Source organism: Orbicella franksi, chromosome 2 (genome assembly GCF_964199315.1).
Source record: "Orbicella franksi chromosome 2, jaOrbFran1.1, whole genome shotgun sequence".
NCBI classification, from domain to species: domain Eukaryota; kingdom Metazoa; phylum Cnidaria; class Anthozoa; order Scleractinia; family Merulinidae; genus Orbicella; species Orbicella franksi.
In genome coordinates this window covers 12,683,482-12,707,321 of record NC_138146.1, presented here as the reverse complement: position 1 = coordinate 12,707,321, position 23,840 = coordinate 12,683,482, and the positions used below count along the sequence as shown (strand labels likewise).

Here is a 23,840-nt window from a genome sequence, read left to right as displayed (position 1 = left end):
ACGTCTTCGGGTCTGATGGTTCTTCGTAGTTTCCCTTCTTCGTGATAAACAAGGCTGGCTGTGTTGAGGACGTAATCACTGAGCAATATGTAAACCATCTTGTTAGTCTCAGCAAAGAAAGGGAGTGTTTGAGGAGACGACAAACCTGTAGGATGAGGGTTTTTACGAGACCTAAATTCACCCTGAAAATGAACGAAAAAAGTAACATTTGCTAAAACATTGAATCTTAAGATTGCTCACAGAGGTCTCCAGAATTTTTCATCTTTTGTTCTTGCTTTTCCGTCACGTTTCTTCGGTTAGATCTTGACATGTTGAATACAATTCGGTAATAAAAAAATGGGGTCTCCTTGCTCGCTCTGAAGTTAAAAGCTCTTAAAGCTAAAAGGTCATTCCGTAACAATGGTAACGTATACTGTCAAGAAAATGATAATATCTTGTTCATGTGGTACCATCATTGTAGCATTAACTAAAAAATAATGGCAGTATGGATTCATTCAAGTAGACGTGTCGAAAAAATACTGGAAACTATTGCGAGCCACCTCATGTCTTCACTGAGGCGTAATAATGAAAAGCCAGTTTTCCATTCCATGAGAAACGAAACGATAGGGTAAACATTTTGTAAAGGGAGCGTGCTTACGGCGTCTGACATTTGCAGACCGCAGACTGCAGACTGCTGACTGCCGACTGCCGACTGCTTACTGCAGACTGCAGACTGTATGATTACTAGCCGTTTAGCCTACAGAAGCATCTTTTTCACACGACGAAAAAGGAAATGAACATAATAATGGAAGACGCGCGTTCACTTAGATATAGATGCCCGGTACATTATTACTGTCTGTGGTGTATCAGCATTCGCCGTGGATAGTAATCTTGAGAGTTACAATATCAACACATACCCATATCGTTCAATACGTGGCCAAAGAGTCATAATTTCAATACGACAAGGATTTGTGTCCGATGAAGCTCTATTGTCTTCAAGATTTGCGGCCAACGGTCCTCAGTCAACATCTTGTAATCTACGGTCTGAAGTCCACTCTGTAATTTGTAGTCTGCAGTCTGCGGTGTGCAGTCTGCAGTCTGCAGTCTGTAGTCTGCAAATGTCAGACACCAGGGTGCTTAAAACGGTAGGGTTCATTTCAAAATTCACACGTAAGTTGTGCTTTCCTGACTCGAGAAATGAAGAAAAATGCCTTTCGTTAGACCACTGAGTCAAAACTATCAAAAGTCTGAGCTGGTCAGTGCAGATGTTCTGATATGAAGTATCTTGTGAGGATGGATCGGATGTTTGTTTTTTATCTGTTTACTCTGGTACAAGCGTACGAGTTATCCTGGAGAAATCACTGCCTACCTTGAGAGGTACATCCATGTATTTCGAGGTAAACGTGGGATTCGCGACAAGAGAATAATCAATCTGGGCCACTTTACTGACATTACCAAGAACTACCGAACGAAAAACGAAGAAAGGTCAGCTATGGAATCTACATCTGAAGTGCCATGCGGTCATTATGGTATTTTGCGACTCTAACCCTACTTTCTTACCGAATAGGGAAAGAAGTGCCCAACGATTACGAAGGAAGAAGAAAGGTCAGCTATGGAATCTACATCTGAAGTGCCATGCGGTCATTATGGTATTTTGCGACTCTAACCCTACTTTCTTACCGAATAGGGAAAGAAGTGCCCAACGATTACGTCTGTTTACTTTGGCGAACACAAAAGGCAAATGTTGATAGAGCAGTTTTCAACTGAATATAGTAAAACCCAAACCAAAGCCATCACATGACCACTCCCAAGGGACACAGGCAATCCAGTGAAATAATCAAAGCTCGAAGAAAACACGTATAGCTGATGTAAAGAACGAGAAAACGTGTGCGAGCAAATCACGATTGGTTTGGTTTTACTCACGTCTGGTTAAGAAAGTAGCGCGAATTTTTTAAACCAAACACCAAGCGTAGAAATGCAAAGCCAACGCAAACGCGAATAACTTCCTCTTCCGACGCTCAACAGTAAACCTCTCTACGTTCGTTACATCCTCGGTGACCCAGGGGAGAGGATGTGAATATTCTGACAATGGGATTTGTCACTTACCGGGAAAAGTTGTCAGGTAGTCTGCCCCATCTCCGTTTACTGCTTCCATGACTTTCTTGCAGATCTCATGAAAATAAATATTCAGCATGTAAACGAATGAGAGAATAAACGAAGTCATTAAGCAGTGAATCAACGCTGTATTTGTGTCGTATTTTCTTAAATTATCCTTCAAAGCATTTATTTGAGTAAAATCATCTAGTGTGCAAATATATACAGCCGCTTCTCACTGCTCTCAGCTGGGAGCGGTGACAGGCGTCTCTACAGTATTTGCTGGCTAACCATTATTTTTTCTAAGCAGATGCCTTGTCAGAAATTAAAGGGAAGTTAATGTAGACATGAAATAGAAAGCATAATAATTTTTTTTTGACTAGAACAGGTTTGCCTCTGTAAAAAGATGACAGTTAACTTAGTATTTGGCTCTCGATTACAGAGATACAACGTTATGTCAGAGTTCCTATTGTTTTGGTCTGACTGAACTAAGAATAGCAGTTAATGTGCTTTTTAGAATCCCTTCTGTTTCTATCCATTTCAGTCAGAAGAATTTCAGCGTACGGGGGGAGGAGGAAACGGAGGGGAGGGGGAATTCGCGTTTCCTTTTTATGTCATGCTTTGTGCTTACAGGACTTATCTACTTTTTTCTGGGGTTCTTTTTATCCAGGCGAATCTTTATCACGCCGTGTCATTGTTGAGCTAAACTGACGTTTACAAATTCTAATTACTGATTGGCCAACTCCAAAAATACCCACTGGTTCCTGGGAAGATATAAAAGCCTTTTTGATATTTGTTTTTATGGCGTATGCCACTGTCTGAAGAATCTTAATGAGCTTCTGTGAACCTCTGTCTTTCATACACTGACTTTTAAAAGAAAGCCGGTCGACTGCCATTCCATGGAGTACACGTTGCCACAGACGATACTTAACGACATCCTATGATAGAGTTTACCTTGGCAAGAGCCAGATGAAAGCGGAATGTATCATTGATATCAAATTCTAGTACAACATTAAAAAAAGTTCAGGATTTGTGCCATCTGCCAGTAATTGAAAAAACAAAACAAAAACAAAAACAAAACAAAAAACAAACAAAAAAAACATCAAGCTTTACGTGCTGTACCATAATCACACAGAGTGCGACTTTGTGCGACTGACCTGTCAAAATGCTCAAACATGAGTAACCTTAAAGAGAGCTCAGTTCACAACCTTGCCCTTGCTTGCTCACTAAACGAACCAAAAGCCTCGCGAGTTTTCCTCTGTTCACTAACCAATCAAGTTGTTTCGTTCCAGTTCGTTTGTTATTTTGTTAACGCTATCTTACCGTTTCTTTGAGATCATCCTTGACTTTGTCCTCTATTACGCCACTGAAGGCATTATACAGCATACTAAACAAAAACAGAGAATTCCGAATGAATGAGAAAGTGGAACATCAGCCAGTCGATGAAACATAAGGGTAAGCATGCCGTGTGTCAAAACCGGCTCGATCGTCAAGTGGAACAGTAAAGGCATTAATAATAGTTACCTCATTCGACTACCACTGAAATGCACGCCAACCGAATCCACTTCTGAAGAACAGTCCTGTTCAGTAGTGGAGATGGTGGGACGGCCAGCTGAATCCGCGCCTGAGTAGAATTAATGAGTTTAAGGTGGTTTAGTTTGACTCTGCATGCAGCCCAAAAAAATGTCATCACGTGTAGAATATTGTGAGGGACACAAACAACAGCTTTAAACAACACTACATCACAGTTGTCCAGCTATATGACAAAGAACACATCGAAAATGCACACAGCGTGCAGTAAAGACAAGTAACGGATGGTCTTGGTTTTGCTCGCGACTAGTTACAAAAAAATAACTTGTTTGCTCTGTGTAGTCCGAACTTTTTGAACAAATTTTAGAGACAAAAAATGCAATACGAAGAGAAGCACATGAACACTTTCGATAATTGTTTAAAAGTTTGCTTTTGGCCTTCAACTTGACGTTTTTGACATAAAGTGATCACTACTGTTAGTGTGCCGCATGCAGGACGCTTATCTCATAACTGACCTAGCGGCCTCCAATCTCTCAGCATCATGGTGATCGATCAGTGTGTGGAGGGTCAAGGCTTACGAGTAAACACCAAATGTTAAAAACATTTGTGGTGAACATTCTACTTCGGGAATTGACCTGCGACAGTTTCCACGACCCGCGACACTTTTTCGTGACCCGCCATTTGCCTGCGACACGCAGCCAACTGTGATCCACTACACGCGAGGATTAAACACTCTCGTGTGTGCAAAGTCATCGGTTTGACTTCCGGACAGTTTGTTGTCCCGCGCCCCTCCGTACCCTCCTTGTATGGGTCAAGTGATCGCGATGCCATGTGCTTTTCGCAGTTTATGTGTTGCGAAGAAAGAAAGTTTGTTCTGTTTGTCGGTCATTTTTTTCCTCTCGATGTTTAACATGGGGTCTGAAGATGCCCAGCAGATAAGCATTCAACATTTCTGAATGCTTATTTTCTTCTCTAATTTGGTGCTTCTTTAGTTTGAATTGAAAGCTTTGTATATAGTTTGTAATTTCAGCTGTACCGGTGATTGGACAGTCGAAGTAACAGATTAAAACACCTTCAGTGCCCATTTTTTGTTTTGTGGTTTTATATGACACCCGTAATTTACTGATCGAGAAGAACAAGACATATAATGTTCAACGACTTAAGGTGGCTCCCTATAGTTTTACGATCGCGCGTGCGCTGAGGAAGTAATCTGCGCGCGCTCAAAGGTAAACGTCAGTGTTTTTCGATATTTTATTACGTCAACATGAGCACAAAAGCAAAACTGACTGTGAATTTTCTCGCGTTTCCTTCGGTGAAATTCCGTAAAATTTGGCAGATTGGTAGTAAATATTTTACTTCAGTCGGAGCTCGTTTTTCAGGGAAATCTATAAGGCCAGATCTTTTGTAGCTGTAAGAGACATAAATTTGTAAATATCGAAAAAACTGCCTTTACAAACCCTACTTTTTTCGTGTTTAAAATTCGTATCCCACTGGAAGCGATGTGATGTAAAAATTTTGGAAGATTTCACCGAAGGAAACTCATGAAAATGACAAATAAAGCCATAAAAAACATTAAAAAACGCATTTGTTTGGGCATTTATAATTTAGGACTAAATCCCAAAATTTTAACAGAGATGATAGCAAAACGCCATTTAATCTTTGCTTATTACATGTAATAAGTTTGAGAGGACTAGGTGTGAAAGCGAATGCAAAAACAGCATTCAAAACATAACACTTGCGCGCGCAACGCCATAAATGATTACCTTATGGAGCCACCTTAACATAATTTCTACTGAACGGTAGCTCGATCTGTTACGGTCGTCCGAGTTGGCTAGACTGACGCCATTTATGCTCAAGCCTGCAATGGCAATATCGTCATTGTACCACAAAGTAAAGTTATAATAATTATTGTAGGTAGGTATGTATGGGTGTATAAACAGGAAGTTAAGAATTGTTAGTGTAAGGCTTACCAATTCGTGTCTTCAGCTTGAATCCGATTCCGTGTGCTTTTAACGTAACGTCAACAGTGTCGCTGATATCAAAAAACCTGTAACAAACAGAACAGTTTAATTCTGCATACTAGTTAAGAATCAAAATATACCTTCAAAGGGCAACAGAACCCTATATGACTACCACGAAAGACATCAGTCTAAATCATCTTACTGAGGCTGAGTATTAAGACGTACGCATTTTATCAACAAACACTTGTACTGGTTCAGCCTGAGAGTAAAACATAAAATTGCCACAGATAACTGTCCCGGACTTTGAAGGTGCTCACGGAATTAACTACCTTAGCAAATCGAAAAGCTGATGTTTTAGCACTACCGCCTTTGCCAGGACATGATCATAAAGGGATAGAGCCACCTGTCAAATTTTATCACATTCGAAAAATAACTCTTACCATTGTATTACTAATTGCGTTCACGTAGTGTAACGCAATCATAATCCATTTTTCAGTTCGGACTGAATTGTTTGCTGATTTGGCTCCCCCACAGCAGGGGCAAATAACATCATGAGCGCATGCACGCAGTCAGGTATTCGCATAGCTTCGAACTGCTGCAAAGGTGTATTTCGACCGGCTCGCCTTCGACAACAAGAAACTAAAGCCTGTGTCATTAGGAAAGAATGTTTTGTAGCTCGGCGACGGAAAATCGCCATGAGTTGTGGTAAGAAATTAAATCTTCCGTGTAGCTCGGCAAATGACCATGATGACCCTCAAATCTGTGGTCAGAAAAGAAATTTTTTGATTTGTTGTTCAGCAAATCCGTTGTGGCCACAATTGGCTGTCAGAAAACAAACTTTCCGTGTTATGTGACTCGTCAAAAAGCCTTGTTTTGTGATCAGAATGGTTAATTCACCTTTTTCATTTGTGAAAACAAGATGTAAATTTGAGCGATGTAAACAAATACAAACAAAATTTAAAAACATTTGGCGACGGGCTGTCTTGCAGGGTCGCTGGTCAAAACTTTATTTTCTCAAGAAATATTTGTTGCAAGTGTTGGCAATCTGAAATTAAATTCTAACGCTCGCCAACAGGCCAACAGTCACCAAAATATGCCTTTCCCGGAAAATACTTTGTCCAGTACAAGTTACAGTAATACTTAATTAATTAAAAACACTTTTACCGCAGGCTATAATCTATTCGTCGCTAGTTCAACCTCACGTGCAGATCGTTATCTGTCATTTGAGCAAACTTAGTTTTCTATCGAGCCATTCGAACACCACCAAAGTAGACCAAACATGCTAAGTACGCTCGTGAACGCACTGCTCTAATCTTTGATTACTACTAGTAATAAACTATCTGCTCTTCTTGGTCTTCTACAAGCGAATCTGCTGTCGCGGCGTAATAATCGACTTAAGTATAATTTCAGAGCTGAACACAGAGTTTCCAGCAATCTGATTGGTTGGGCGATTCCTTATACAACATTTTTCGAGGCCTGGCTACTAAGCTCGCTTGGCAAGTAAACATGGCGGACAGTTGCTGTATGAATTTTTCATTTATTCGGAAGACATGACTCCAAGTAGGATGGAGAATGTTCAAAATGACTGCTGTCGCCCTTGGACCAAAAATCATTTCAAGAACTTGTAAACGCAGATCAGATCGATTGACCGAAATTTATTTTTACTCAAACTAAGGCTGCTCATTTTCAGACCGTCGGCGATGATGACAACTGCGAATGAAGTCAACGACGATAACACAAAGGCACCAAATGGATCTATTTTTTCGTAGTGTTTCACCTGCTTGTTTTACTGCCGAAATCGATGAGTAAATTGATTTACAATCGATGTACATGCTAGCTTATTAATAAACCTACGGCTGCATACGTGTATGTAAACGAACACTTGCGTCTGTGTTTTTATGTTTTAGTCCGTGAATCTGTAGAGCTTGATATTCACCTCTGAAAATGATACTAAAACAATTGTTCGCCTCAGGCTCAGTGAACATTGGTGAATATTTACCTTAACTTCGTCTCCGCGAATATTCACTAATGTTCACTGAGCCTGAGGCGAATAATTGTTAAATATACAGAGTACTTATGGTTGCTTGCAGACACCTCTCTAACCAAATTTCCCATGTTCTCTGTAACTCAATTCCCTATAAAGCGAACACTTCTCTTAACCGGACAGCGGTTTTTGGCAAACCTCGCATGAAAACTACCGGTCGTCAGGGACACTAGATGGGTATTCTATGTACAATCAATGAATTATGGACCGGATATTTTTCCAAATTGACCAGCGACGAAAATCTGGTTGCGAAAGCGATACAAATCTACCAGGCGTCGCCAAGGCATCAGTCAAGCTTTCCCAACCAAGGAAATCAAATATAACAGATTTGTTCTCGGCTTAACTCTTCACTTTGCACTGTGATTCAAAGGTTGCAGTTTTGCAGATCAGCTTCTAAGATCGCAATAGGAGAAGAGTTACGTAACGACCCTAATAACGGCTGCGCAGGAGACTGAGAATGTGCAGCTGGAACTGAAATTGCCTTAATTTAGATCTCGCTTTAGTTCTAACGTCATGGGTTTCCATGGGGCTAAGTTATATCAGCTCAGTTCCATAACGCGGACAGCTTGAGTTAGTCCCGAGGATGTTCGCGTTACTGAAAAGCTTTACTGAGAATGTTTTCTCAATCTGTTTTGAATGCCTATAACACATACCAAAGTTTCTTGTTATAATGTACTTCTCCAATGTAGTCAAGGTAAACTCCTTGGGCTTGGAGAATGAGACCTTCCCCAGGTACAGTTGAAAGAGATAATGAATCGATCTCAGCACGTTCATTCTTAATGCTGAAAAAAAGATGTTTTAAGCACTGAGTCAGCGTCAGATCTAGTAGTAAAGATCAAGATGCTATAACAAAAAGTTTAGTAACTTAACTCGGTTTAAAACGTAAATCTTGATTTCTACTTTCCATAATTGCTGCACAATTTACCAGCCCCAAAAAGAAGGTATTTAAGAGCTAGGTGTGGAGGCATGGCAAATGTTTCACAATCGCATGCGGTATTGTAACTCTCTTAAAACGGAATCATTCAACATTATGCCGGGCAATATCTTCACATTTTCATTGACCGTATTTGTTTCCTCGCATTATGTATCAGCTGACCCCATAGGCTTTCACAATGTTGCATATCCCACAAATATCGCTCGAGAAGAAAATATTCAGCAAGGAATGAATAATCACTTACTTATATGCCTTGTATGTGAGCTTTCCACTTGAACCGCTTATGTCTTTTATCCCATCATTCCTGAGTTTTCCGAGCAATGTCTCTTTTCCAACATTAGCAACTAAAACCAAATTTGCAGATAATAATCAACATGCCATCGAGGTTTCGTATCATGAGCTGATGGTCGGAGGGTGAAGCCCCCAGAATAAAAGTTCCAGCCGATAGAGACCGAGAGCGAGAGAACACAACCCAGGGAGGAGGTCTGTATAGGAAAATCACTGCATCACTGCGTTCGGTCTGTACATACGACCGAGGTCAAAATTCTCCCATACAGACCGGCTAAGCTCGGTTAATGAGATGTTTATTATATGGCAAACAAAAACAGTTTAACTTATTATTCTAGCAATATAAAAATGTTTGGGGTTAGGTACACTTTCAATGTAACTGATTTGTACTAGCTGACACTGATTTTGCTTGCGAACGGCGATGAGCTGAACTTAGTTCTGCCAAAGTTTGCTCGTCCTCTTTACTTTTTTCCTCACAAGGCTTTTTGGCACTTCCATACAGTAAATATTGTAAGAAGAAAATAGGCAATATTTTTGAATTTTAGTTTGCAACTTTTTCACCGCAAAACAATGTCTCAAAACCCGAGCGCGTGCTCAGAGGGAATGTTGGTGTCTGAGTTGCCAAGAAACCATTTCAGACCAGACATGTCATACTACTGAAATACTATTAAGAATTCTCTCAAAGGGAATTTGGGAGAGTTAAACAAGTTTACGTTAATTGTTGAAGAAAATCATCTAAGTATTTAGTGTCTAAATGTCGACATGTTGTCTGCGTACATCCTTCAACCCTCTTCTCAAAAATAAATAAATAAATAAATAAATAAAAAACTAAAGACGGGGAAGAAGGATGGCGTGCGTTTCCCGATTATTTTTGGAGGGGACGGGAGCGGACAATTATACTTAAGCGAAGTGTTTCGACCACTTGAAAAGAAAATACGACAAAAAATTCAATCAATCCCAAATATTTTAAATAATCCCAAGATGAAAACGTCTGACGATAGGTCAAGGTCAGAGAGTGAATGGCAATTTTGTTATAAAACATTGTCATTACGACACTGCCCTGCGTCACAGACAGTCTACACATATCGAGGATTTTGTGACACGTCCGGCTGCACCTCCTGCCTATAAAGCTTAAGGGAGTACTCCCCCACTCCCCAAGACCGCATGGCGTAAGGTAAGCTATTTGACACATGCGATATGATTTACAAAGAGGCTGGCATCGCATCTGTTTCTCGTTCTCCTAAACAACCGACGAAGGGGAGCTTTAAGTCCTTGAGTTATGTTGTAACTCCTTAAACAATCTACTATTATTTTAGAGGATTTCCAACGCTGTGTTTCCGGTGATTACCTTTGGTGTATGACCAAACGAATTTTCTTTCAGCGCCCACAGTTGTTTATATGCAGCAATTAAAGACCAGTTCTTATCGCTCTTTAAAAGATTTTTTTTCTTGGTTCTCTTCAAAACTATGATACTTGTAGGACCAAAAGGATTAAAAAATTTTCTTCCAGGTTCAATCTTTCATCAAGCTACATTGACTTAATCGGCTTACATATTTAAGGATACCAGGTGAGGTCGACAACTGCGACAGAAAAGTCATGAAAAGTATTTTTTTCATTTATAGTGCCGTGTAAACGTATTGATTTCACATGATTATCATCTCATTTTTTTGCCGGAACATCAGTAGATTGTGAGATGTGAAGTGTATGAAGACCTTAATGAAGGAACTGGCTGTAAGCCTTCTTCTAAACTTGTCCCGCATACATGTCCAATCACACCTGGATGAGTTCCATGCAGCTAGACAGAGCTAGAGCATTGTAACACAATTAAAGATTATCCATAATTAACCAATTTTCATATTCATTTTAAACGTTTTATGCTAATTAAGAAAAGAATAAAAGAGTACAAGGTTAAAAGTGCCGAAGGTGGTTACGAGACTGAACAATGTTATGTGGTGAGAGTGAAATATATATGCATACGTAACCGAAGTTACATTCGTTTCCGCAGTCGCCCTATGTTTTATTAATTAGCGTTATGCGAAAAAACTCTCAATCCCGGCTTTCTTGCCTTTTGCGCAGAACTATCCAGAACATAATTTGTAACATTAATAAGAGTGTACAAATTTAATGACCTTTTAATCCTCACTGTTTTCGATACCTGAACATTACATCCCCCAAATCAATGTAATTTTACTTGACATTTTTTGTGTTTTCCAAAACGAGGAAACGATGGCTCCGGGAGCGCATGCAAGAAAAACGAAGAAAGTAAAGGAAATTTTTCTTTGGTCACAAACGGGCAACAGAACTGAATGCAGGCAGTGACAGAACAAAGTAAATACAATGGGGGGTTATTAAAGCAACACTTTTACTGGCCTGTACGGCAGAACCACTGGACTTCTGTTATTTTTCCCCCGTGGATGTTATCTGTCGACACGGTCGATCCCTTTAAGAAATCTATACTACCGTGTTGTTTTTCCCACGTTTTATACTTGCATGCCGCACGGCATATTAAGCAAGGTCTCTTCCGGTGTTTTCTCACGGGCTCAGCTCGAGATAAGGTCGTTTTATTACCCATAAGTATCTTAAAATAAATATGATGTGATCATGCGTTCTCTGTAACAGAAAAACTTGACACGGTACATGCCCCTCATTATCATGCTGTGAAGAGTAAACCAGTATTAAACGGAAACACCCACGATTCTTTTCCTCGATTTGGTCAGTGTTTCCTAGGACATTTCAGCGTATTAAAGAAAGCTTAAGATAAAAACGAAGTGAGCAAAATTTCAAAGGATGTGAATGTACGGTGCGTAAGACCTTCTAAGCGGTTTGTGGAAAACACTTACCGTATTGCAGTCCGTTGTTAGTCACTCGCAAACGAATTCCAGGATTGGTTTTGCCTTGCAAGACTTGCATCGGATAACGACGATAACAATCAGACACAATGATTAAGGCGAACATGAACAGTAAAATGGCCGTGGACTTCATCTGTATTCCCTCTTACTTGTTGCAGTTCCAACGAGATCTTCACGCCAACTCACCTTTCTAGGTTTTGAGTCCAGTTGATGAATTACTAAGTAGTTATTAATTTTTTACGTGTCCAATCAAATTTGTTTACACTTTGACACTTTCGATACCATAATATAATTGTCTTCGATCCTTAAAAGGTCAACCCAGATCACGTCACCGTTTGGTTTTCAATTTCACTTCTGAAAGCTTCTGAAAGCTAAACGTTGATTTCTAAGATGACGACCAAGTCGATAATATCGATACTGACTGCATTTCTCGCTTTCCTATTGATTTCTGTACAGGCTACAAACCCTGGATTGCGCCTTCGCATTACTGAGAAAGGTCTGCAATACGGTGAGTTTATCAGTTTGATATGAGACACTTCCTACAAGCCGACCTGAGTCATTACTCCTTCTCTTCCGTGCTTGGCTCAATCCAAAATTCCTGCTGTTCCAACCTCCTTTCGAGATGTTTTGTTTATTCACTGAGGAAGTTCACAAGAGCCGATACTCAGTGAAACACAACTGCGTAATCGTTTCATGATCAGTTTCATCGACATTGCCCGAGGGCATTTGTATTAAAGTTAACTAAATGCGTGCAGAGGCAGATTCACAGCGTGAACCGGAAGACATCTCATCTAATCTCGAAAGTACGCTAAATTTCGTCGCCTTGCTTTAAAATATTTCACAGGCTGATTTCTTGTTTCTTTTTGTTCAACTTAATTAGTGTTCACTTAAAGCCTTGAAATATATATCTTATTTTCACCTACTTTTTCACGAGTTTCAGGGAACGTTTATCACTTTCCAGTCGTGTACGTTTTAATTGCGAACTTAGTCACGTCAATCCGTGAAGGATATGTAAATAAGGCAATTATTCGCAGAGCTACGGTGACTGGAGCTTAAGCGGCTTTCAGCAATAAGTTCTTATCGCAGCGAGACACTCAACATATCGATAAAAGGTAGCAAACAGCGCCAGGTAAGATTCAGTATTAATAACCTTTTTTTTTTTTTATCTCGTTCTCGCCTTACTTTCGCCGGGTTAGAGAAACTGAAACGTCCGAGAGGCAGATTGGATTTCATGTATATGTAAGAATTCTGTTCTTTATGATTACTTCTTTAGTTATAAGACTCGATGTAATACAAATTAGTTCAGCTACAGTTGGTGAAGTACAAACTTTATCATCTTCCTTTCTTGTCAGTTGACTCAATAGCCGTCCAAGTTCTTGAAGAGAAAATCAAGACAGAGAGTATACCGGACATATCTGGAGATGCTGATACACCAGTTGGCCATGTCTCCTACTCACTTTCAAAGTATGTTTATTTGACCTGCTCGGACGTACGCTCTGGAATTTTGCTAGAGTGCGAACAGGCTCTCGTGTGTTGGGGCAGGAACAATGTCGATGAGCAAAGTCGCGAGAGGTGAGTCAGCCAGCGAAGCAAGCCGGTGAGGGACCTGACACGAGAAATGATTTATTCTCACCGGCTTGCTTCGCCCTCCGACTCTCGCTTAGTTCGCCGACGGCTTTGCTCGTGTCACCAACGACGAGAGCCTGCTCGCAGCTTAGAATTTTGCTCTGTCCTCAACGAGAGGTCCTCACTAAGCACTAGCTATGCACGTTTATAAATCCTCTTGGTTAGCAAACTGAATAAGTGGACGTTGACGGATTTGTTCGTATTAAAGATGAAGACATTCAATGGGTCTCGTGATGGTGTCTTTTGTTCCCTTCAAATCATTCATTTAGACGGATGCCGAGAATAGTTTCCCCCTCGGCTTGTTTTACGATCATTAGAAGTCATAAAACTTTCTTTTATATTTTGCAGCATACATTTCAATTCTTTGTCAATCCCATCATCGGCGTTCAAAACAGTTCCGGGTGTTGGACTTGAGCTCCAGATCTCTGGCGCTTCCACTTCCCTGAGCGGGGACTGGCACTATCGAGAAGACCATTGGTGAGAAACATAGTATGGAAATGGTTATGACTCTTCTGGCGTAGAAAAAAGAAATAGTCAATCGTGTCGCTCCTAGTTCGCCAATTGACGGCAAACCCTTTCTGATAGCCCAGATTATGGAGAATCGCTTTCGATTATAAGTATTCTTGTTCCTTTTGTTGTCGTTTGCTAAGTTACAGAAAACCAGACCAGCCTAAATAAACTAAGAACAACCAGGATTGGCGCCATTTTGATAAAACTCTCTTGTGCTCACAGCGACGTTTTAAACCCACCATAACTCACTATGTTGCTGATGTCTTAGTTAGTCGCTGACGGAAACACATTGTTCAAACATCCGAATGTGATTTATTGGCAGTTGGTAGTTCAAAAAGTATTTCTTTTATGTGGATAGCTCGTTATGACTCCTTTTATTGCACTGACTGTCGCTTTGTTTCTGTCGAATGATTTGTTTGAATTGATTTGAATTTGACAATTCAGACGATTTTGCAGATGCCAGCACAGCTCTCGAAGATTTTATTAACTTCTCTTGTAAACCTTAACAGTCCCTATTTGAATAATTTCCGTTTTTTTAACTTTAGGCCGCATATTAGTGGCGGTGGAAGTTTCGATTTGGACGTGAGCGGGCTTACTGTGTCACTTAGTATGAAACTTGGTGAGTTTTACCTAAAATGGAATTACCGTTGAACTTCTTCTTTGGGACACCTCCTTTGAGGAGACACAAACCTCACTCCCGAACCGCATTTTTATGTTCTAGTTGGGTAAAATTTCAGCAACATCTGAAACTGCAGCTTAAAATGTATAGATGATCTTCGGGCGGTGCCATCAGCTACAGAAGTGATATGTGATCATTTGACTCAAGGGGACTGTAAACAGGAAACGGAGTTTGTTTATTAACTTATGGCTTTAAGTCAGCACTGACATAATTTAATTTACTTTCGTTTTGAACAGCTTCGTTGATTATGCTGTTTCTTTAACGCGATAAAAGTAGTTTGGGCAGTTGAAGGATAACAGAAAATAAAAGCAAAGAATAACCGGTAAACCAGGTTTTTCCAATTTCACTATTGCCGTGTTCCTTACCATTCCATTGTTTTCTCTATAGAAAGAAGAGCCTGCTGGCAGGCTATCCAAAATTTGTTGTCAGAAAGCAACGCAAAATTAGAAAAGACTACTAACGAATTTGTAGTGAGCTATAAAAATTGGACAACTTATCTTTATCGGATTCCTTCTCCATCATCAGGAGCTGACAGCACAGGTCACCCAACCATTGCCGCAGCTGGCTGTTCCAGTTCAATCGAAGATGTGAACATACATTTTCATGGTGGTGCAAGGTGAAAATGCTTTTATCCTATTTGCACATCTTCCTAAACAGCTTCCATACAAGTCATTTCTTTTAACGCGGTGCTGTCACGTTTGATGACACCCTCGTTTGTTATGACCCCAAGGAAACTACGTGTATTCTTTAGTAGCTTTTAGTGACCAGACATCAGGGTAAATATCAATGATCCATAAACTACCTAAGGGAGCTGAAGAGACACTGGAGAGATGCTCCACTGCAATCGAGTTCCGACATGCCGGTTGAAAATAATCGAGTGAACGTTCTCAATAAGTTGGTGAACCATACTAGTATTTAGGACATACTGACAAACTTTCTAAATGACACAAATAATTTGTAGTATGATTTGTTCTATCTTTTTAAGAATTGCAAGGAAAAATTGGCCCAGCGAACGGTATATTTTAATCAGCTTTAATCATTTAGGAACGCGATGTACACTGTGATGTCAACTCACGTTTGGGCACGAGAATTTTTATTTGTTTCGGGTTTCATCGTTACTTATTATTGTGTTATTATCACGTGTAGCTGCCTAGTTTAAATAAGCACTTAATAACTGCATTGACCCAAGGGAAGTAGTGAGTTTTGTTTCCCCATTGAGTCGCTCAAAGTTCACAGAGGTCGAGGGGACACAAAAGTCACTGTTTCCCGTGGGACCAATCGTAATGATTAAGTTTGTTGTTATACCTCCGAACTCAAAAATAGATCAAACTGCGAAAAAAATTATTTGCTTGACGCGGGCTGGCATACAAATTTGCCGCGGTTTCGAAATGCACGACCTGATCATGTGCGAGTCGAAAGTCCAAGTCGTTGTTTCCCTAGGGAGTTAGTAAGTTTTGTTCGCCTTGGGGAGTAAGTGAGTTTTGACCCACGACACTTGACACGTTCTCCTCCGATCGGAAAACGTATTTGAGTTAGGAGGTATAACAAACTTACTTCCGTCATTCCTGTACTTTGAGCACGTCTTGCCCGTTTTTTTTTTTTTCTGTCACGCCTTTTTTTTCTTTTAACACCCACTGTCAGACACTCGATGCACGGATTGCTGATGTTTTGTTCTGATTTTCAATTGACACTTCCTCTTTTTTTTAGTTGGCTTTACAACCTTTTTGATAGCTACATCGACAAGAAAATCAAAGAGACATTGCAGGACAAGGTAAGTTGTCATAGTAGCACTCTTTTTTTCTGTCAAGACAAGCATTAAGTCAGGAAGTCGATGCCATTCTCGTGCCTTGCCGAAAATTGTATATCTTTCAAGGTTAGTATATTCAATTTTTATTTTTGTGTTTGGTAAATTAATTTCCTTTGATTATCTTAATAGCTGTGCCAGGAGACATCAGATCTAATAAACAACAATGCAGAAAAGGCACTTTCAACTTTTCCAGGTTAGAACAAGAGTAGATATACATCATGTTTTTAACACGACCCTAAGAGCATGGAATACCTCTCTTTAAGACTGTGTGAAATGGATGTTTACTTATTAGCTGGCTTTATGTTGACTCGCTGCTTTTATTCACCATGTCCAGGGATTTCCTATACTTAATGTACTAATCCATAATCTCATTGAAGTCTCCGTGGTTTGTTTTATCTAGTGGATAAATCGAATCAGCTTTTAAAGCTGTAGTTTCATTTTTCACTCTATTTTGTAGTTAAAAAGGAAATCGACAAATATGCTCTCATAAACTACTCACTGGTTTCAAATCCTAACTTTACTGAGTCGTACACGGACATCTTCATTAAGGTAAGTACAACTGCAGTTAATAACTATGCTCACTCGTTGCTTAATTCGTTTACTTTCGAGCCACACACAACAAGATATTTCCAACTTTCCAGAGCGTCTGTCCTTGAGCGGAGTATAAGTACGCGTAACTCATGCAATCACTTTAATGTCGAATAATGACTAAATGAGGCTTAATTATTCGTCTTCAACGTTTTATATGCGATGACCATGAGGTGAAATAATATGATTTGCCTTGATTACCGTCACTTTCAACATGAATGCCAACAAGATCTGACCAAAATGTTCTTATCCTCGTTAATTCATTTTAAATATTGTGAAAATTTCAAGGGAGAGTTTCAATCTGCGACGGCACCAAAAGAGGCTCCGTTTTCTCCAGCACCCCTCCCCCCTGATTCAGAGTCAGCTAAGATGGTGTACGTTTGGGTAACCGACTACTTACTGAACACAGCTGGGCTTGTTTATCAAGATGCAGGAATACTCAATGAGACTGTCACTCCGTCAATGGTGAGCTATTTTTCATGTAATACTCATTGGGAGATTCTTGTCTTTGACAACTTTGACAGTTTAAATAGTTACATGATATCGCTTGCGTAAAAAAACTGTAAAGACTAAGAAGAACGATTTAATTTTCTATTTCGAGGAAACCAAATATTCTACGAGATGCATGAGGCAGAAATTAATCGTTTAATCGATTTGTTTGGAAAAATCAAGAAAAGAAACACAAAAATAGTTACCTGTTGCCTTGCTTGATGAAGAGTAAACCAGTAATCTTAGGCTTTCCCGAGAAACTTTTTTTACAGTGCGCCATTGGGCATGATGGTGGTGGTGTTTCAAGCTGGTAACATTGTTAACTACATAGCTATTGTATTCTTTTGTTCATTAACGCACTTAAAATGTACTTCATTTACTTTGCAGCTTCCTCCAAACTTTTCTTACCCTCTAAATACCAACACGTTTAAACTAATCATACCCAAGGTAAGTAAACACGTATCGCAATTAAAGATACAGAATTGTTATAGCTTAGTGACAACAAACGTTTGTAGAAAGTACCAGAAGGATCCGTTCATAATCTTCACGCGTGAAAACGGACACTTTAAGGACGGTGCCTACTTTTGTTTGTGCGCACACGTTCTGCGCATCACGCAAGGCATGGTTTAAGCGCCACGCGCGCGCTGGGTTGACATGACGCAGTCAACTATGCTACCAAGTACACGACTAAATTGAAAGCAAAATTTTCCTACTGTGACCAAATCAAGTTTAATGAACCTGTACGTAAACCAGGAACACCAGAACAGCAGCATATCGCTAACCACTATCTGTTAACGTCTTCCAGCTGAAAAACTAGCTGTTATCTGTCGAAAATTATACTGAAATACAACTGTAAACATGTACCTGCCAATGGCGTAGTGCGCGCGCAAAACAAGTGCGAGATACGCAAATGTTTTACTTACTGGGGAGGTGACAGGAAAAAAATGTAACGGGCACCGTAAAAAGTTTAAAAAAGGATCAATAACTTAAAAACGCGTGGTTACCCCTATATTTTATGTTATGAAGTGGAAGTGGTAAGCCTATTCAGCTTGTGATTAGTTTCTGGTTGTAAGTAAAAGATATTTAGACTGTGTTTTAGCTGAAACAGAGGAAGGCTGTCAGAGACGCTAAAAGTGCTGTTGCAGAAATGGTTTTTATGTTACCATTTACCATGTAATTTTCAGATCTTTATAAATGTGTTTGCTTTTCTGTATGTAAAGGCGAATTCTAAAGAAAGTTGTGAAGAAATATCCTCTCCTTCTTTTTTCAGAAAAATGCTGATGTCAGCATTTTTGTTGAGATTCAAGGCTAATTATCTCGGGAAAATGCGTGGCTAACCTTTTTTTTCTTTGTGGATTCCGATAGACCTTGCAAAGATCTACTTTTTCCGCAAGGTCCTAACCTGGCGCAAAAACCTTTGTATTTAGTAGGCACCGTCCTTAATGTATATAGATCGTATGAAAACAGCAGTAACATTTTGTTTTTGCAAAGGGGCATTTGGCAAACGAGAGCAAGCTTTTAGAGGGAATCTAAAATCGCAAGGAAGTCGATTCAGAACAAACTTAACGACATATAAGTCAAAGCTTGTATCTGACCAACTCCTTTCAGCAAAAGCTTCCTCCAGTTAAAGTTCCATAGAGCCCTTTTTGCGATACTTTGAAATAGAGTGTCTTGTATTTCTTGCTATTGTAGAACAGTGTTTTTTTTACCGTTTCCACTTGCGTGTCGAAAGTAATTCGGTTCTGCTTTGGTTTTGCATTACTACGCTTGGCGACTGGCTTAAAAAAAGACTCGCACCACTTTGTCACTTTGTCAAGTAAAACCAAAACTAATCTGACTTGCTCTCGCATGTTTTCCCTGCAACATGTCTGCTTTGAGTTATGATTGCCTCACTGAATTGTCTATGTAGTTTGTGATTGGTCAGGGTGATAACTTTAGTTTTGGTTTCACGACACCAATTGAAAACTGTTCTAAGTAAAGACCTGGCATTAATGAATTAGTTGATAAGTACTTTTACCCTCGATCTTGTTTACATCATTATAAAAACTGTAAGGTTAATTGTTAAAGATAAAATCTGCAGACTCAAAAGTGTTCCAATCTTGTTCGTCAGCTTTACCGGATGTACCCAAACTGCCCTATGAAGCTGGTGGCATACTCTACTCAGCGACCCACGTTATCAACAACCTCAGCAGGTGTGGACCTGTTAATCACTGGTCAGGTGGAATCCTTCGTACAGCTAGAAAATGGCTCGTTTGTGTACACCTTTACAATGGGATTGGTGAGGAAGTTGCAAATGTCAATTTCAGACTCTCCTTAGCCTTCGCCAAAAAGTCTTCGTGTGTTAACTCATATCTGTTTTTCATAGAATATTTCTGGCCGCGCAAAGGTTGCGGTGAGAAAAAATAATGTTACCGGACACGTGGACACTCTCAAGTATGTATGCTTATTAAATTTTGGATATGGTAAATGAGTAATGGGGTTTTTATAACTAGGCGCACTTTCGGCGCAGTCACTATGCAAGGAAACGATAAGAGAAATATTTTGTGGCAAAAAAGGAAACTTTTTGAACATGATCCTCTAATCTTTTTTGTTCCTTAGTTCTGTCATGTGTGATGACAGTTTGATAAACAAGTTGCAACTGGCTTTATGTCGAAAGTCTGTGTCGATATTTGGGAACTTCAGCTTGGGGACTGCAAATCTGTTTTCTGTTAAATATAACTTTTGTTTTTTATAGGGTTGGAGTCAGTTTGATTAGATCAGCCATTGGAGACATCATGGTACAGTAATGTTAATTGTTTGTAGTGTCAGTAAATACACACACACAGATAACACGTACGTCCCTATGATTGGCTAATAACTGAACGTGAAGCTCTGAAGGTTATTGTAACAACATTTCTGTATTTGAATTGATCAAGGAAAAAACGTGCGGTTCAGTTGAAGGAAAAATCCTATCCCTGATCAGTGTGACCGTCATTTTGATAGATATATTGATGTGACAAGAGGACGGTGTTTACTCTTTCATGGCGTGGTGTCATTTTTCTTTTCCCATTTACTTGTTTTAAGGTATGACTTATCATAGCAACAATGCCAGACCTTTGAGAGATGTTTCACTGGAAGGTTTAGATCAATGAAGACTAACCGAGTCTTCTTACTTTGCAGATCGACATAAAGCTTCTTCAGTTTGTCTTGGACGCTTTTGCAGACAACATTATCGTCAAGCAGCTTAACAGTAAGAAAGTGTTTTGTAGGCTTATATAGTAGTTAATCTTTAGAAAAGGCTGGGAATTCCTTAGCCGCTTTCTTATTGCTTAGTACTAAAATAAAAAATGGCTTTAATTTAGAAGAAAAGAGAGAGGGCTATATTAATTAGGAACTGTAAATTATCAATATTAAGGTTTCGCTCAAGGATATGGTATTAAACTTAGCTGCATCGCGTCACTTCACTGTTATAATAAAAACAAATCAGTAGTAATATTAGTAGTAGAAAGGAAAAGAGCATAACAACATTTTTTTGGTTTTAATTTCGTTGAATCTCTTTGTTTAGAAATTGGCGACATTGGGTTTCCTCTACCTGTTGTGGACGGCATTGAGGTGATAAACGCAGAAGTTGTTTCTGGCCAGGTAAACACTGAACTACTTTGTAGCTTCCTCTAAATATTATCTTCAATCCTGGTGAGAGGTCTTGGAACGCTTTGCACGTTTGTCGACGACATTTTGTCCACCTTCCCCTCCCCACCAACCCAAGTTGACTCACTATTCCAAAATTGTTTTAGGGTGAGGGGCACTCGAAAAATTGAAAAATGACTTCCCACTTCCAAATAATGCGTTGCCAGCTGGTATTTTGTCAAGTGTCGCAAGGACGTTTGCCCAGGATTGTACCTTTTATCAGGCTTTTCCTCAATCATTTTTTTTTGCTCACTTCTCTATGAGGGATTTTTCAAATATCTTCTCCCGACTTACTGTTGTTTATTTGTTAATTCGTTTTCTTTGCACAGAATTTCAACTTGATAGCAGCAGATGTGAATTATTCACCCAGTGGGAATGCTGGGCCAGACAAAACTCCGCAGGGAAAGAACAAGATAGTTGTTGTTTGAGCGTCTCATTTCTGCGCCGAAGTGGTCTGTTAGCAGCAAGGTCACCCGATATTGATCAGAGCTGTTGAAAAATATAGGAAACATTCAGTCTATTAGTAAATACCATTGCGCTATGATGAAATAATGATAGTAACAATAGCCAAAGTTCCCTTTGGTTCTAGGTGTACCTATTATCTATGAATAGCAGTAATCTCGCGTTGCAATAGTTGAAGGTTACAGAAAAGCACTTCAACGGATTGCCGGATACTGAGTTACATGCAGTTCGTGCGTTTCTTGAGTGAAAAGTAAAAATCAAATTTCAATTTTCTCAGGTGTCCTTACTGTGTTACTGTCGTCTCCATTCTGGCACTACTAAAGTTTGATCAGTATATCTGCTAAGTCTATGACAATAAATGACATTACATGTACGTTCATTGCTTTCATTCTGCTGGTGCATATCTCCTTCGTTACAAGTAATAGAATAAAGACGGAATGGAAGAAAGGTAGATGATGAGAAAAAGAGAGAGAAAGAACAAGAGAAAAAAGCAAAAAAGCAAAAACACTGTTTAATCATGATAGTTCTTATCTTTATTGTTAATTAAAAGCAATACATCAGAATAAGTCAGTTTTAAGAGGCTGTCTCTGTAAGAACCGACCACTGATTTTACTTCGAAAATTCGATTTTTCTCATACGTCCGGATTTCGAAGCCCTTACCTAGTAAATCACTAAAATGAGTTTTATTTCATTAAAAATTCCAATTGAAGTTTTCTAGGATTGATTGAAGTTCGGTCCGCTCGACACAAGTTTCATGCCCCCCGAAACTGGAAAAATAGAACATATTGCCGGCGCTCTAAAAAAAAATATTCGCTCAAAAATCCCAATTCTCTTCTTCAACTATAGATATATCATAGCAGTTTGTTTAGCCATGTTGCAATTATAATTCAATGTTGTTCCTTCAACGGTTAAAAGAAAATTTTCTACCCGTTAAATCGAGTTTTGAACCAAACGCGAACATAGCTCTACTTTCAAGGCACGTTTTAAAAATGTGGCACCTGTTTGAAACTACTGAACTACATGAATAGAAAGTATAAATGTCCCTTAATTTAGAACAATAATAAATTTGTCTGCCCACTAGGATTTCAAAACGAACGACCGCTTATAGTTCACGAAATTTTGAAAATATTCCAGTGAGTAACTAACACACTCGCCTTCGCAAAGTGCTCCGATAAATTCCCGTAAATCTCTTACCTGGCTTCAAGATTAAAGTTTTGGTCCTTAGTAGCGATCCTTGAAACCTAGGTAGCATTAAAACTGCCAGCTTTTCCTTCCAACTGTAGGCTTGTATATAGAGTAGATTTATGCGCGGGGCGGGGGGGGGGGGGGGGCACAGGGAGGTCAGAACCTCCCGCCTCCAGTACCCTGCTCTCCCGCTTCCCGTACCTTTATCTCCGGACCGCCTCCCGCCCTTTAGCGTACTGCTCCCGTTCCCTGTAAATTGGCAGTCAAAACACATCCTAGTCATTTAGCTTCGCAATTCTTAAACATTTCCTTTGTTTTTAAATAATTTAACAAGATTACCACAGCCATATGTTTCAATTCAATGAAGTTTTGAGTATAACGGGAAGATTGGGAACTAAATCACTTGTTGTAAACACAAAATGGCCGTGGCATTTATATCAATCCTTCCTTGGCTTCCCGAATCACCGTTTACTGTTCATGCATGTATGTGTGCCGAGAGTTGCCCAAAAGAGTGCTTCTACAAACCTTTCAAGAGGAGTCTACATGATTAAACCGGCTTCGAGGAAAACAATGGTCATTAATACAAAGAACATCGAAGTATGTGACGGTCACGCTCGACACAGATGAGGAACGTATAAATGTGTGTGTGTGTGTGTGGGGGGGGGGGGGGGGACAGGGGGGCGAGAGCCCGGGAGGGGTACGGGAGGCGGGAGAGGAAAGGGCGGGAAGCGGGAGTTCTAAGAGGGCGGGAAGCGGGAGAGAAATGCGAAACGCTAATTTTTTTAATTCAACAATGCGTTGGAATACTTTCAAAAACAAGAACCCAAAATGTATTGGACTTGCATTTAACGTCTTCTCAGTCACTTCTGAGATTTCTGAGCAAACGAGCAAACGAAAATTTGCGCTTGGCCTGAAAAACAGGCTCACTTCCGGTGAAATAGTAAACCCGTTTACAGTGGTTACGTCATAAGTCACGAAATGTCAAGCGGCAAGAGTGCACGTGTCGCGTAAGCTGTCAAATTGCAAAAAGGTGAGACGACCTACTTCCATGATTTAATTGTCTGATCCCAATAAACGCCGGACTGGTTACTGGAAATGTGTATACTTTATCAGAACACGAGACAACTTAGAATTAACTTTTGAGACCGT

The 23,840-nt window shown here is 39.7% G+C and overlaps 2 protein-coding genes across 2 annotated transcripts in view; one reads left to right on the top strand and one right to left on the bottom strand.

Moving 5' to 3' along the window:
- Positions 1-11,938, bottom strand: part of LOC145478013 (lipopolysaccharide-binding protein-like) — a 31,542-nt gene extending 19,604 nt beyond the window's left edge. Inside the window, exons 1-9 of the mRNA XM_081455899.1 lie at positions 11,671-11,938; positions 8,787-8,886; positions 8,262-8,390; positions 5,574-5,650; positions 3,598-3,697; positions 3,397-3,460; positions 2,086-2,149; positions 1,349-1,440; positions 3-182 (exon numbers count right to left, since the gene is read on the bottom strand). Coding sequence (XP_081312025.1) covers positions 3-182; positions 1,349-1,440; positions 2,086-2,149; positions 3,397-3,460; positions 3,598-3,697; positions 5,574-5,650; positions 8,262-8,390; positions 8,787-8,886; positions 11,671-11,812 — 948 coding nt within the window. The 5' untranslated portion in view covers positions 11,813-11,938. The remainder of the gene's footprint in view (positions 1-2; positions 183-1,348; positions 1,441-2,085; positions 2,150-3,396; positions 3,461-3,597; positions 3,698-5,573; positions 5,651-8,261; positions 8,391-8,786; positions 8,887-11,670) is intronic.
- A 77-nt stretch (positions 11,939-12,015) lies between these two features.
- On the top strand, positions 12,016-22,819 carry LOC145478012 (bactericidal permeability-increasing protein-like). The gene is made up of 16 exons (XM_081455898.1): positions 12,016-12,187; positions 13,032-13,143; positions 13,654-13,782; positions 14,361-14,434; positions 15,020-15,110; positions 16,202-16,265; positions 16,431-16,494; positions 16,759-16,850; positions 17,178-17,354; positions 17,766-17,825; positions 19,489-19,656; positions 19,744-19,811; positions 20,113-20,155; positions 20,538-20,607; positions 20,923-20,999; positions 21,374-22,819. The coding sequence occupies exons 1-16, from the start codon at positions 12,070-12,072 to the stop codon at positions 21,470-21,472; spliced, it is 1,506 nt and encodes a 501-aa protein (XP_081312024.1). The 5' UTR covers positions 12,016-12,069; the 3' UTR covers positions 21,473-22,819.
- The last annotated feature ends 1,021 nt before the right edge of the window (positions 22,820-23,840 follow it).